The sequence below is a fragment of the Chamaea fasciata genome, unplaced genomic scaffold (genome assembly GCF_029207755.1).
Source record: "Chamaea fasciata isolate MVZ Bird 193981 ecotype frontalis unplaced genomic scaffold, bChaFas1.0.hap1 SCAF_13, whole genome shotgun sequence".
NCBI classification, from domain to species: Eukaryota; Metazoa; Chordata; class Aves; order Passeriformes; family Sylviidae; genus Chamaea; species Chamaea fasciata.
The window spans coordinates 5073278-5087746 of NW_027094098.1; the positions used below are offsets into that span (position 1 = coordinate 5073278).

Here is a 14469-nt window from a genome sequence, read left to right on the forward strand (position 1 = left end):
TTTTTAAAGTGTTAATGAACAATAAAAGCACACACTCACACGGACTGAAAGGGGCAGGATTTCTGAGAACTGCAGGGTTATGAACCAGAGGTTTCAATTCGAGTTGGTGTCACCAGCTCTGCCCAGGCAGGAGCACAAAGCTGCCAGCAGCTTCAGAAAATGTGGAGGAATTCTCTATATGATGGATTTTTTATATTATAGTTCTTTCTACAGAGCTATATTCAATCAAATTCTGTGACCGCATCCAAGTTCTAACACACCTCTCCAGGAATCTCTGTCTCTGGGTAAGTTACAGCCACGATGTGGGGAAAACTCCCTGATTTCTCTTTTCCTGCCTTTCCAGGCTCTTCCTGGTGAAACCTGAGAGAGCCACCAGCGTCCTGATCCCAGCCTAGGGAGGCCAGCCCAGTTAAACCCAGCACAGGGGGCTCTCACATCACTCTGGGGCGAAGCTACTCCTCCTCTCCCCCAGATCTCACCAAAGCTCTGAACGACAGCAAGAGCAAACTCCAAGGCGCTGCTCAAAACTAGTCTGGCATGAAAGAGTTTTTGCTTTGTGGAGTTTCAGCCTTTCTCCTTTTAATTCTCCTGGAGCTCCCCATGCCTGGCAGCTATTGTGCATTTCTGTGCAGAAATGAAATGATAAACATTTCATGGAGGTAAAAAGGGATTTCCTCAAAGCACCAGGGAGTCAAAGGCAGCCACTTGTTGAACACACTCAGAAATGGAAATTGTAGGTCCTGAAAACAATTTGAATTTGGCCTTCCTATCTGCTGCTGCAAATAAAAGGATGGGGGGGGGGGGGGGGGCGGGAAGGTGGAATCATCTTGCCTGACAGATAGCAAAAAAAAATGTTCAGTAAAGCTCAAACTGCTTTTTTTTTTATTAATAGTGAAAACCACTAGAAAGAGCAGAAATGTCTGAAACACCTGTATTGATTGGCCCTTAATTATGTCTGAAAGACAAACATTCTTAGGACAGACTTGGAATGAAACTGTGGAAGCAGAACAACTTACAAGACTGTGTGAAGAAAAACTGGAAAGGACAGACATTAAATCACGTTTCTGCTTAGTGTGCAGCCCATAAATTAGCAAATGCTTATGACATCACACTGTAATAAGGTGAAAAGTCTAAAGAGGCTTCTTGATTTCATTAACTGATACAGGACATGAAAGCAAAACTGTCTGCTAACATTTACTGCTACGTTCTTGCCTTTTACTATTCTTAGCTCGACCTTTACACCTGAAGAAATTAAAATGCCTCTCAAGTCAGCTCCTGACATTAAACAACTGGGCTAGCAAAGAGCCACAGCTTGTCTTTATTTTAGTCCTGAAGCTCCAAGACAGATGCTATTTCCATGGCCAAGGGGTTTTTTCCTGGGAGAAAAAAAAAAATAAATTGATAGAAAAGCACAAAATCTTAGCAAACTGTAGGTGAGCATGGATTCATGTAGAGAAGCCACAGCAACTGGAGTCTACCCAGGTATCCCTTTGCATTTCATATGGACTGGGAGCGTGCAGTTTCACACTGGAAAAACATCTTGTTATCCAATGGATTGATTGGCTAACAGCTTCTGCTGTTTTTCTGTGTGACATGTGATGACAAAAATGAATCATAAAAAAAAAAAAAAAAGGCAGTTTGAAAAACCATGTTTATTTGTCAAGAGTGGAGGAGAGCTCTGGCTGCACAAAGCCCAAGAGCTTTCTTTGGAGCATCCTGGTGCTGGGAGATTTACCTTTCTTGTCTTTCTTCTCCTCCTCTTCTCCCCCAGCTCCCAGCAGAGTGAAGATGATGCCAGTCTGGGAATTCACCCCCACGGCAGTCACCAGCATCCTCCCAGAGCCTTCCATGACATGGGTGCCTGAAAAGAGGCAAGAAAGGTTACACAGAGCTAAAATAAATGTTAAAATGGTGCAAGGTTTTTCTGACAGTATTGAGAGAGATTAGTAATATAAACCTGTATTGAGGGGGTATTACCACATAACCAAAATAAACCCTGTTGTGCATTATTCTCAGCCAAGAATTAAGCACAAACCTCAGGCTGCACATCCATCACAATCAGATTCTCTTTTTAAAAGAAATATTGTCACTAACCAAGTTTATCTTTGCAAGAAAACAGTTTCAGCAGAACATCAGAAATACACAAATTAGGTCATGCACCACCCCCCCCCCCCAAAATACACCAAAAAAACCCAAAAACAAAACAAAACAAAACAAAACAAAACAAATGTATTCTATTCAAATCTAAAGATCAGAAAAGATCTTTAAAAGATCATTAAACTTGGTTGGTTCAGTCAGCGAAGAAAAGCTCTGAAACCTTCCTGAGAAATTTATCAGAGCCTCCTTTAAGGTGTGTCACTATTTCCAAGTACATTTTAATTAAGACCTTGCTATTTGCATCCTTGTGTTTTGTTCTGAGGGAATCTTCTCCTGAATTGGATGACAAAGAGGGATAAAAATATCCTCCAAAAAGGAGATATATATATATATATATAATATATATCGTCCAGGAGAACAGCACCCAGCACCGCCCAAAGTGCCCTTAAGAGCTGCAGCAGCTCTCTTTTCCACCACATAGACTCGACTCTTCTATTCTTTAGTGCTTCTTTGATTTGTCTATAATATCCCACTTATTAAAGTTTTACATTCATGAGCTCCCTTTAATAATTTTCTTACTACTTACTCTTCACAAACATGGTTATTTACCTTGATCAATAATATAAACCCATCTGCCCTACAGATATCCCTAACTCTAAGGGTCTTTAGCTTCCTCGGTCTTTACTCACTTTCTCATCTACTTCTGAGCAAAATCCACAAATACTCAAGTTGTCGTTAATTTTTTTAAAATTTTATATTCCCCACTAATATTTACATTGGCTATTTGGGATCTTTAAGACTGAAACTAAATTGTCATACTTTTGCATACAAATACACTCCCACAAAGGTGAATAAAGAATAGGCTAATTTGCACATTCAGCTAAGAAAAACTTTAAAATGCCAAATATACTTGTGTGAACAGACAAAAACCCCCACACATAACAGTCTTTGCAAATGAATCCGGGTTTGATAGCTTAGTTTTTCCTTCAGATTAACATCAAGACAACATTTTTCCCAGTCACACCCATATTCATCTGCAGAATTTAGCCCTAAGCCACTTCAGATATAATTATTATCATTTTCTCCTACTTCTGCACACCTGGAGAGGGCAGAGAGGGGCTGGGACAGGTCTTACCTGACAGCAGCATCGGGTCTTTGTCCACGGATTTGCGGACCTGGTCGGACTCTCCAGTCAATGAGCTCTCATCGATTTTGAGATCATTTCCTTGGATAAATATCCCATCAGCAGGTAGGAGGTCACCTGTGGTCAGAAGGTGACATGGAAAACTGCTGTGAGATTGCTTTTATAGTTACACGATGGGTTTTGTTATAAAATCGCAATTAATCGCATTAAGAGGTGAAAGGAAAGCAGAACGGAAGTAATTACTCCTGATTTTATCCACGTGTGCCACAGTACTGCAATCCTGCAAGGAAAGGCTTTTTATTGCAAACATTTGCTGCTTGACGCTACCCCAGAATCCAAAAGGATCACATTTAACACACAACGGACAACCCATCATGGGGGTTTGGCAGGGAAGCACTCTTCACATCACCTGAAGGTTTCTCCATCAGACTTCATAGGAATTAATAGCAGCTAATTAACAGCTGAACTGCCCTTTCCCCTTCCCCCCTCAGGAAGCCCATAGCTAAGTCCAGGAGAAGATTTGATGGCTGATGGAAGAGGGAGATTGCCGGAATTAACAACTCACTCCAGAAGGGACAGAGTTTCCTGCAGGAATCTTTCACTCCACTGGAGCACTGGGCTTTCCCTGTGGCATGGAATTATCAGGCACTTGATCTGGGGGATCAGTCTGCACCTGAAACAACTCGTGAGATGATCACAGAGGCCCAATTCTCCCCTACACAACACTTAAAAACACTTCCTCTTATCCCTAACTGGACAGAAGTTAACAGAAATAAATCTGAATAACATAATCCTCCATGATAGAGAATTACCTTTGTATGAGCAGTCCTTGTCCTGGTCAGTGAAATCAGTTCACACCAATTAAATTGATTTCCTAGTGCGGTTTTACGGCAGGTTATTATTATTGCTCCTTTTGCCCTGACAGCTCAGGTGCCACCTCACCACAGCCAACACTGACTTTTCTGCCACAGAAATCTGACATTATCCTGCCAGCAAAGTGTGTCCATCCTGCTGGGAAGGGCCAGCAGAGCAAACAAAGGCTCTGAAGGTGGTGCACTCACCATATTTCACCTGTGCAATGTCCCCAACCACAATCTCTGCCACGGGGATCTGGATGACCTGTCCCCCTCGCACCACGGTGAACTTCTGCTCCTGCTCGATGCGGCTCTGCAGCCCCCGGAACTGCTTCTCCTTGCTCCAGTCATTGAAGGCAGTGACCAGGACAACACAGATGACAGACAAGAGGATGGCAGCACCTTCAATCCAGCCAGCTTCGGCCTCCCCCTCATCCTCAGCTCCTCCTGTTGCAGTGCCACACCCTGCAGAGAGGTTAAGGAGTGGGTTAGGGAAGGGCAGGTGATGCTGTTTTACACCAAAATGACACAGACTCTGAGATTCAGACGGCTGAAAATGGCTCCTTTATTTTTGGGATGTGTCTCCCTTTTATACTATTTTACACAGACCAATCTGATTGGTGACACAAAAAAAACCCTCTTCACTCACATTGGTCAGAGCAGAAGGACATCAAGAAGAAGTCCCTCCTAGGAAAAGAAATAAATAACACAGGTACAGTTACAAAAACATTTCCCCTGCTTACAGAAAATTCCCTGGGAAAAGAATTTCAGAAAACCAAAACACCTCAGGCATGGAACCAGGACTGCAGGCGGAGGTACCACAAGCAATAAAATTTGCTGTGACATGACAAGGTGAGGGAAAGGAGCTGCTTTTCCAAGCTCTGCCTGCTGATGAAACATGGCAGAGTGGAAGAAAAAGGACAAATAAAGAGGTCTGTGGAAAAGAGAAAGGAAATAAATCAACAGAAATCTTTGTTCTTTTCATTTTTCTGTTGAGCAACCCACCCTTGGTGAACCCCAACTAAACAAATGGAAAGGGAAAGCACCAATTCTCTTATGTGGTAGAAGACTCAGAGCTCCACCTGAGCCACCAAAACCTGAAGGATAAGAATAATACTGAAAGTGACAGGAAAGACTAGAACAATGAGTGACATTCATCAGTGCAAAGCAATGGCATTAAATTAACATTAGCACCCTTCCAGATTAAATTAAACAATTTTAACACAATTTTTTAAAAACCATTTTCAACACAATTTCTAAGTGTTCTCAACTAAACACACTTATAGGGAACAGTTGTTGAAAAAATATTGGGGTAAACTGAGTTTATCAGCATTTCAATTTGATGATGAATGTATTAAGGAGCACCGAGTTAAAACAATTCCCTGATATTAATTGACCATTCTTCCCTACAGAGAAATACAGTGGGATGCTTCTAGAACTGCAAGTACATTATTCCTGCCACAAGGAAAAGAGTATTAAGAGAATCATTCTACTCTGAACTGTTGATTCTGAATTACTTTATATACCTCTGCTAATTATTTATTCCAAAGTTGAAGTTGAATGCAATTTTAAAAAATAAAAATTAAAAAAAAAAAAAAAAAAGACTTCCTAGATAATATTCACCACAGGAAAGTGACATAGCTCTCCTTCTCACTGAAAGAGTACCTGGGAGAAGTACAGGACAGCCAAGGAGGCATTCCAGAGTCACAATCCAGAGAAATCCCAGCTGATGGGAGAGAGGAGAACTCAGCCAGATCAGCAGAGCCTCCTCTCCTGAGGGACTTGGGAAGAATTTTTCCATTTGCCAGGAAGAATGGGACCAGGAATTTGGCATTCCCACCTTACCCAGGTACCAGGGGGTTCAGCAACTCCGCTTCCACCTCTGACTGAAGTATAATTTGGTTTATTCATCACCTCTCACTGGAGAGAATCAACAACCAGTTTGGTTTCTATATTTAAATTACCAACAGGAGCAGCATAATTCATTAACCAGCTGAGCAATTACTCTTGCACGTGAACAATAACAAAACTACCAAAAGTCAAAGGAGAAAAGATGAGCCTTGAACAGCTGCTAAGAGAGGAAGAAAATGAAAATAAAGGGAGTTTTTAGCCCAGTTCTCTGTAGTCTACACTGAGATTTCTGCTCCCAAGGTCAGGCATGTCCTTCCACTGCTGGCCCAGCTGGACCTCCAGCACCAGAAACTCACTAAAATCACTGCAACAGCACTCAAGGAAGAAATTCAGGAACTTTTTTAAGTTCAGTACCTTCAGCTGCTCATCTCCAGTCACAAATGCAACTCAGAAACCAACCCTGCCACTTCCTCCTGCAGAAGAATGGGGATTTGGGGAAGGACTAAGGAATTTTGCTCTGCTTGACCTTCATCGTCTTAATTACATTTTTAGATTCCTTTTCCAAATCTGCAGATTCACTTTTGTCTTGATGGTTTTAAATGGTTTCCTAGTGCAAGTTATTCTGTTTCAGCAGATATAATACTAGAATTCACCCACCCTTTTTCATTAGATATCACTTGGAATTAAATATGATTAATATTCTGGGTTTTTTACAGCAAGCCTCCTCTTCTATTTCTCACAAAAGAAACGTGGCCTGGTCTAGCCACAGTCAAACACTGATTTTATTTCCTTTTCAGATGGTTGAAATTTAGTCCAGCCTGTACAAAATTACAAAGAGCTGCTGCAGAGTAATATTTCCAAGACCTTTCAGTTAAAAAAAAAAAAAAATAAAACTTGATCAAGCAAAATCAGGTTAAAAAATAAATATATTTCTTCACTTGAGCAGTGAGGTTAATTTTGGGTTTGTGCTGTCAGAACTGATCTCCATGTTCACATAACTGGTACCACAGAGCGTGCGAATAATACAAGATATTACCATTAACCTAAAAGGAATTACCTGTAGATATCTTGTAGATTAAGCACAATCAAATAAAATAATTTATTTTCAGCTGAAAATTTTGTTTTATTCTAGATGAAGAATTTGTTTGTGAGAATGAAAGAAAATCTGAAGGAAACAGACTGAACTTAGATCAAGCTCTTGGAAAGTGTCCCTAAATCTGACAAGCTTCCACACTGAATAAAAAATCATGTTTATGACTTAAAATCCTGAGACAATCCTCCACAATCCATTGACAACAACAACGTTTTAAATGCATTTAATTTTTTTGTCTGTTCATTTCATCTAACAATGATAAGTTCAGGTGGACCAGAGGTGTTTGAAGGGAGGAAGGAATTTTAGGAGCAGAGAAATGAATTGGTAGACCTCATCAAAACTTGAAGACTTTTAGAGAGATGGAGGAAATTCTGAGTTGATTTTTGAGTCATTAATGGTTGAGATTCAACACGGCCTCTCTAAAACCCCAGGGCATCCCCTGGTCCAGGTTATGGGACACACTGAGAAGTCAATCCGACCATCCGATTTTACCTTTGCTTTTTACACTCCACAGAAAGGAGATGGGATAAAAGCCCTACATAAATTAATGCAAAATATTCTTATGGGAATAAACTCTAGCGAAAAACTATCTGCTTCTTCCAAGAGTAAGATTTCAGAGCAGATTTCTTTAAAATATGAAAATCGGGATTTTAAAATGCAACCTCTGCCTTTTACAGGATGACCCATCTGTCAGGAAACATTGCTTGAATCATGTGGTTCTTACTTCCAAACAGTTTTAGAGGTGTTCCTTTTAAGGAAAAAAAAAAATAAAAATAAAGGAAACCTACATCTCCGTTGGTTTGAGTCTGTCTAATGTTTTCTTATAGACTTTAATGTTTACTTATGAACTTAGTTCCTTTCCTCAGGGAAAAACAATTGGGTTTTTAAATTTTTTTTCTGTTGTTACGGTTTTCTAGAAATTATAGAAAGACTTATATGGATTTACAGGAAGAAACTTTATGTATTTATAGGGGGAAAAGACACAAACTTCTTAACTCTATATTTAGATAATCTGTCCTTATTGCAGCGCAGAGTGACCCAGTACTGACCTTACAGACAAGGAGAAAATAACAAATAATAATAAAATATATAAAATACATCATATTAATACATCTAAGTAGCAAATTTGAGTGCAAAGCATCTAATATTTATTAAAAGTGTTCACATAAGCTTGAAAAATTCATGCTGGGGTGTAAGATTGCTGTTCTGCTTTCACGTGGCTCTCAATGCTACCCAAAAATATGCCTGAGCTTTTATTGAAACGCACAGAGTGAAAAGCATCACAAAAGAGTTGTTAATATGCAGATGTGATTTGTGGCAGGGTTCTATTCCAAGACAATCAATTGTGATGTTCTCATCTTAAATTCCATTTAACAGAGGCCTTATCTGACAAAAAAATCCAAATCCAGGGAGGGAAACAAGTTTAAAATCTGGAGCTCTTTTCTTCCTCAGCTCTGAACACGTGTCGTGGACAAAGTCTTACCCTCACAGGACAGAAAACCTGCAGAGTTTGAAATTGAGATGCTGACGATCTGCAAGTCAGGGGCTGGGACTCCTTTGGCACAGAAAAAGCAGATGGAGCCCTAAAACGGATCAATTTATCCCAAAAGGAACACCCAGGTGAGCTGGAACTCCCCAGGAGAGGGAAAGGACGCTCAGGAACACAAAAGGGAACCAAGGTGGCTTTTGTGCCCATAAAATACCTGAAAGGACGTTACCAGAACCTTGTGGAAGGAGAACAAAACTTTAAAAGCTTAAAGCTGGGCCAGAAATAGATCAGCAAAGCTGTTGAAAAAGTTTTCTGCAGAGGGTGAGATGAAAGGAAGGAAAAATCCAGAGCAAAGAAGGGTTCAGGAAGGAAAGAACAGGAAAGTTCTGCCACCCATCACAGGCAGGGAGCCCAGCTGAAGTGGCAGCAGCTGGATTTCCATCTCAGCCGGGACTGGAGGGCTCCAAACCTGCCCAGGAGCCTGCAGAGCTGAGCAAACCCCCAGGCACCCACCTGGGCTGCACTTCATGGCAAGAAAATACAAAAACTGGGCTGAGAAACCTACTCTGCACAAACAGAATTTAATTATATGGAAGGGTTTAGAAGGAAGAAAAAAAAAAAAAAAAAGGAAAGGCTTGGGTTATTAAAAGGAAAGTTAGAAAAAACTTGAATGTGCTTGTGGTGAAAAGGGGAAGGGGAAGAAGGAGAGGAGGAGACATGAGAACAGGTTAAAGCACTTCAGGAACAGTGAGCAAAAAGCATCACCAGGTAATAATAATTTGGTAGCTGCTACTAATCATTTCAACTTAGTGAAAACTAGAAAGCAAGAAAGGGAAATAATTAGAAAAGTCCACAAAAAGCCAGACAGCATCACCTGACAGCTTGCCAGGCTCGTGTCCTGTTGGATCTGGAATATTTTTACACGATTTCAATGTACATTTCTCATAATATCAACCAAATCTGGGCAGATACAGGAGGAAGCACACGGGCTCAGCACAGGTAAAAGGAATATCTGCTTAAAATTTCAAACAGCTATCAGGAGATCCTTAAAGCTGCTTGGAATAACATAATGATTATAATTACAAACTATATGGTCCTGAGCTGCAGCACGGTAATTTTTAAATCAGAAAAAGCACATTTTAAAAAATCTGGGTACATCTGTATTCCTAAATCCCAACCTACAGCACATACCTCTCAGCTACTCATTTCAACCTACACACTGCTATTTTTAAGTTGAGAATACCCTGTGGCATTTAAATTCCCCAGGAAAATCTCCTCACACCCCCAGAGGTAATTTTTTTTTTCGTCAGTCAAACTGGTTTTGTCATCAGAAAGACAACAGCTCCCCTGATGAAAACTTTTTTATTGAACCACTTTCTCTAAAGACATTTTTCCCCTCACTGCAGCTCCAGCTGATGTTATTAAAGCAAATTGAGCAGCTCCAAGTTACAGCTTTTTTCATCCGCAGAGCTGGGCTCTGCTTCCCAACACCACCACTGATGATTCTCACTTCACAAATGTATTTAGCTGTATAAGGAAAGGAACAATAACACAAAAATTATGCGATAAAAACCATAAATTCCCCCCCTTAACAAGGCTTTTACAGCTGTGACAGGCACTGCAGCATTTATTTCTGCAGATTCCTCGTTGTGCGGTGCCTTTTGCTACACAATTAAGTCCCAGGAGTGATTGGCACCAACATTCCTGCCCCAAATCCTCCCTTGTGATGATGCATCAGCAGATGTTGAATCACTTCCCACGAGGGCAGAGCAGGAGGCACAGGCTCAGTGTCACCTCGGAGCCACAGAAAAAGGGGCAGAAATCACTGGAATTTCAACGATTTCTGCCTTTCTCTCGCTCTCTCCAAGGGTTTAGTCAGCCCTGACAAACATTTCCAGATTACCTGCAGGAATCAGTGTTCTCCAAACCCACATTCCTTCTTGCCCCACAGAAGGCATTTACGAGTGTGACAAAATCACACCGCCAACACTGAGGTTCAGGGGGTTTGTACATTCACTCAAAGTGACTTTTGGACACGTATTTGAACCCAATATTAGAATTTTTTACTTTGTGATCCATCAGTTTGTTATGTAAGGGCTCTAGGGGGGGCAGGGAGGGGGAAGCAAAGAGCTGCTGTCCCTGTGGGTTCATTATGTAACTGTCAGCTCCAGAGCTTGCTATTAAATATTTACACTTTTTTGGCATCTGCATGCAAGGAAACAAATCTGGAGGCCCTGCAAGCATATATATATATATATTCACACGTTCCTCAGCCTGATCATAGTCATGAGCACAGGAATGTTAATTGAAATATTCCCTCCACTTCAGGAGATCTGTCGAGCAAGATTCTTCTGCCTAGAATCTCCAAGGGAATGCATTTTGGAGAGACCAGGCAAAGGGATGGGTTCTCACCAAAGGACCAAGCAACTACTTCTACAGTGCTTACATTCACTTTTGTTTCCTTTTGTTGTCCTAGGAAAACAAAAAAAAGGAAATTTTCATCACAAGTCCTGTTCTTGAGGGTTGCACGAGAAAATCCTTGACACTGGGATGTTGTAGTTTCACTTACATTGCTCTGAGCTAGAGGTGTCTGCTAAATATAACCTCATATTCCGAAGGTAAAACATGGGTTCCAAATGCAGGAATCAGACCTTGAAAAGTTGTTCCGTGTTTATGAACAAGGATTCAAGTGCAGTTATTCAACCACTTGACTTGCAAGCGCACGTCCTAGCCGAGTCCTACTTGCAGAATTAATATTTCTGGATGATCTCTTCCTGGGAAATATGTGAGAAGATTTTTTATGCCCTCCCAAAATTCTAAATCTCATTTCCTACCGTCCCCAGCTGAGAGATGAGTCGTGCATGGCACCCTGGGAATGTGTGATGAGCAATATCCAAAAGTTTTGTCAGAGATCTGTACATCTCTCGTGAAAAGAAGGCATCTGGGGGAGCCCAGATTTTGCAGCCCAACACAGATTTGTAGAAAGCAGAGGTAGGTCACTTTGAATTAGGAAATAATTCTTTAATCTGCAGGTCCCACGTGACAAAAATTGCACATTTTGCACTTCTCAATGTGTTGTTACTGACACCAGCTCAAGTTTTAAACTTCTGTCATCCAGCCAGGAATTGGCTCCCTAAGCTGACCTTGTGTGGGAACCCCACAGAACGGAGAGTTTGATGCAGTGGGGCAAGACCAGATTGTAATAAATAAAACCGACATAAAATAAATGAAAATAAAAACTCCACATGCAAAAAAAATAAATCAATTGACTCAAAAAACCCCAAGCGGTGCTGGATGAGCAGGACCTCATCTGTTCTCTCATTCCAGAGGTGATGGGTTCAAAATAGGGGAAAGAGAAAGCCATAAAGACAGACAGACTGACTGGATATTCAGCCAGGAAAGCAGGAAATTAAGGATCAAGGATTTTATAATGGAAGGCTTCAAAAAAGACGATTTCTACTAATGAGTTGTCATGCAATCTCCATCTAGAAGCAGATCTTCGTAAGCATTTTAGAATATGGTAAAAATCAAGATAGACATATTCTAAAATTCTCAGTGGAATGGATCTTCATCAAAACACCTAAAAAAGAGCAATTTCATTCACTTAAATTTCTGCAGCCCAGCAGGAATTTGCAGAACAAGTGTTTTTACACAAAAATGTTTACCCCTGTAATAATAAACAAGTATAAACAGCTTCACAGGCATTACTAAACAAAAAAAATCTATTAAAAAGAAAATAATTAAATTAAATATTCATTCCTCCTTAAAATTCTGTAAGTAATAATTATTTGTGGGATTAATTGAGAGGCTGTGGGCCAAAATACAGGGCAATATAATCCATAGTGCAAGGAAGGCTGTGCTGGAATAACTGTTACAGTGACCCTCTCTCTAAAAGAAAGAGCTCTTAATATGGCCTACAACTATTCCATGAAGAAATATATTTAATGTTATTTAACTCTCTCCGTAGAAACAGTGAAAAAAAATCAAATACAAAAATACATTTGTCAGTAAGGAGTGATTCTGACATTGCTTTTCGTTTTGGTACAAATATCAATGTCCACAAGGGAAATTCTGGTGAAGGTTGAAGCTTTGCTTGTATTCATGCCAGATATATAAAAAAATAGAGCTACAAATTCTCCAAATTTAAGCCACTGTCCCAAGAATGCAGAACAGGTGCACATGGTCTTAACCTTAAAGAGTTTTTCTCAGTTTAGGCTCTTTTTCTCGGGGTTCTTCATGGAAAAAAGCTGGACAACCTCAGCTCAGTTCCAGTGCTGAGCTGGAATGTGTAATTGATATGAAATGTATATTTCCAATGTACAAAAATACATTGAGAAATCTGGTTTAGCAGCCAGCCTTGATACCCCCAGAAACTGCACCTGGAGGTAACTGTCACTTTGACTCTACCACTTCGGTCTTAAGTTCAGACTTTATCAAAAACTAATTTACAGCAATGAAGAACACAGCACAAATAAGGGATCCCCTTCAGATTATATTGGCTAACGTCATAACTGTGAAAAAAAAAAATCAATGCAAACCACAAACTCAGTTTGAAAGACGTATGGACTAAACTGGATTAGCAACAGAGGGAACTGTGATCCCAGAGCTTTGGATGGAGCACTAATAAATGTCATTGGTTAATTCAGAGTAAAAGAAGGAGGGAAAATTAATCCTTTTTCTTTTTCATGATCACATATTGCAAGACCACATTAGGAATAGGCTATTGTGCCAATACAAACAAATCATTAGGGATAAAACCAATTAGAAATTAGAATTTCTGTTAGCTTGATATTAGCAGGGAAGTGGCTGTCCATATGTTGACATTTACTCACTTGGAAAAGTTTAATTAAGTTTCATTTAGAATTCTAACCTCGCTATTAGGAAAAAAAATGTCAGAGGGAGCACCGCAGTTCATGGGATAAAGTTGTCTTATTAAACACGTATGGGTCATGGAAAAAATCTATATAATGTGGGGAAAATCTGCTAAGTTTGGAGCTGCAGTTGAGCAGGCATGACAGAGATAAAGCTGCAGCTGGGTTCTAAAAACAGGAAGAGTGCTCACATTTCTCATGGAGCAGTCCCCGACGACTTCTGATGCCTTAGGATTTTAGTTTTTATATTTTTCATCTATTTGTAATCCTGCAGTTCTTTAGTGTAGAACTCCAAACCCCCCACACAGTGGGAGCTGCTGCTTCCCCAGTTTGGGCAGACACAACAATTCCTCTCCAGGCCTGGCAGTCAAGGACACCTCACTGCCTCAGGCCCCAGAGATGGAAACAAAAGTGAGTTGGGGGCAGCAAACTTGGGGTGAACGACTTCATTACCTGAAGCTGGAACTGGAGGATTAACCCCCAGTGTGCAAATGGACCAAAGTGATCAAAGTGTGAGAACCCATGACCTGTTGTCCATTTTGGGGTGTAGCCCCTGGGGGGCTTTGTCTGCCCTGAATGTACCTGAAGGCCCTTCAATAAACAGAACAGCTTTTTGTTCCCTTAATTCTGTCTGGCCTCTGGTTTTAGGTAGCCCCAAAAGGTGTCACTTCCAGCACTTCTAAAATGCAGCTGGAAGGAGGGGAGGCTCTGAGCACTTCCTCAGCTCCCACTCGGATTCCTGAGAGCCCCCAGGAAGCACAGAAACCCGGGCAAATAAAGAAATGTTTCCCAAAAAGCAGCTCTCATTGGGGCACTCGGCTTTAAATAGAGCCCTGGAAAACATTTCACATCGACAGAGAACAAATAGTTGATAAATACGTGCCCAGCTGAGAACTGTCTGTGTTGTGCTTATCCACAGAGGCTCTTCCCTTTCTGTCTGAAGCACAGGGATGAAAAAAGCAAATCACTGAGGAAAGGTTTTGGGGTGGCATATGCCTCAGTGATGCTTCTGCTGCTCCATCCCTCTTTGACTGTGTTCTGATAGAAATTAAATGTGCTTGCTTCCAAAA

The 14469-nt window shown here is 40.7% G+C and overlaps 1 protein-coding gene across 16 annotated transcripts in view; it reads right to left on the reverse strand.

Annotated features, from left to right (window-relative positions):
- ATP2B2 (ATPase plasma membrane Ca2+ transporting 2) overlaps nt 1-14469 on the reverse strand; it is a 389757-nt gene that overhangs the window by 84085 nt on the left and 291203 nt on the right. For all 16 annotated transcript variants that reach the window (XM_066195263.1, XM_066195274.1, XM_066195265.1 and 13 more), the window contains 3 exons: nt 4303-4560; nt 3233-3358; nt 1736-1861 (listed from right to left, as the gene is read on the reverse strand). In XM_066195263.1, the coding sequence (XP_066051360.1) occupies nt 1736-1861; nt 3233-3358; nt 4303-4560 (510 nt within the window). The remainder of the gene's footprint in view (nt 1-1735; nt 1862-3232; nt 3359-4302; nt 4561-14469) is intronic.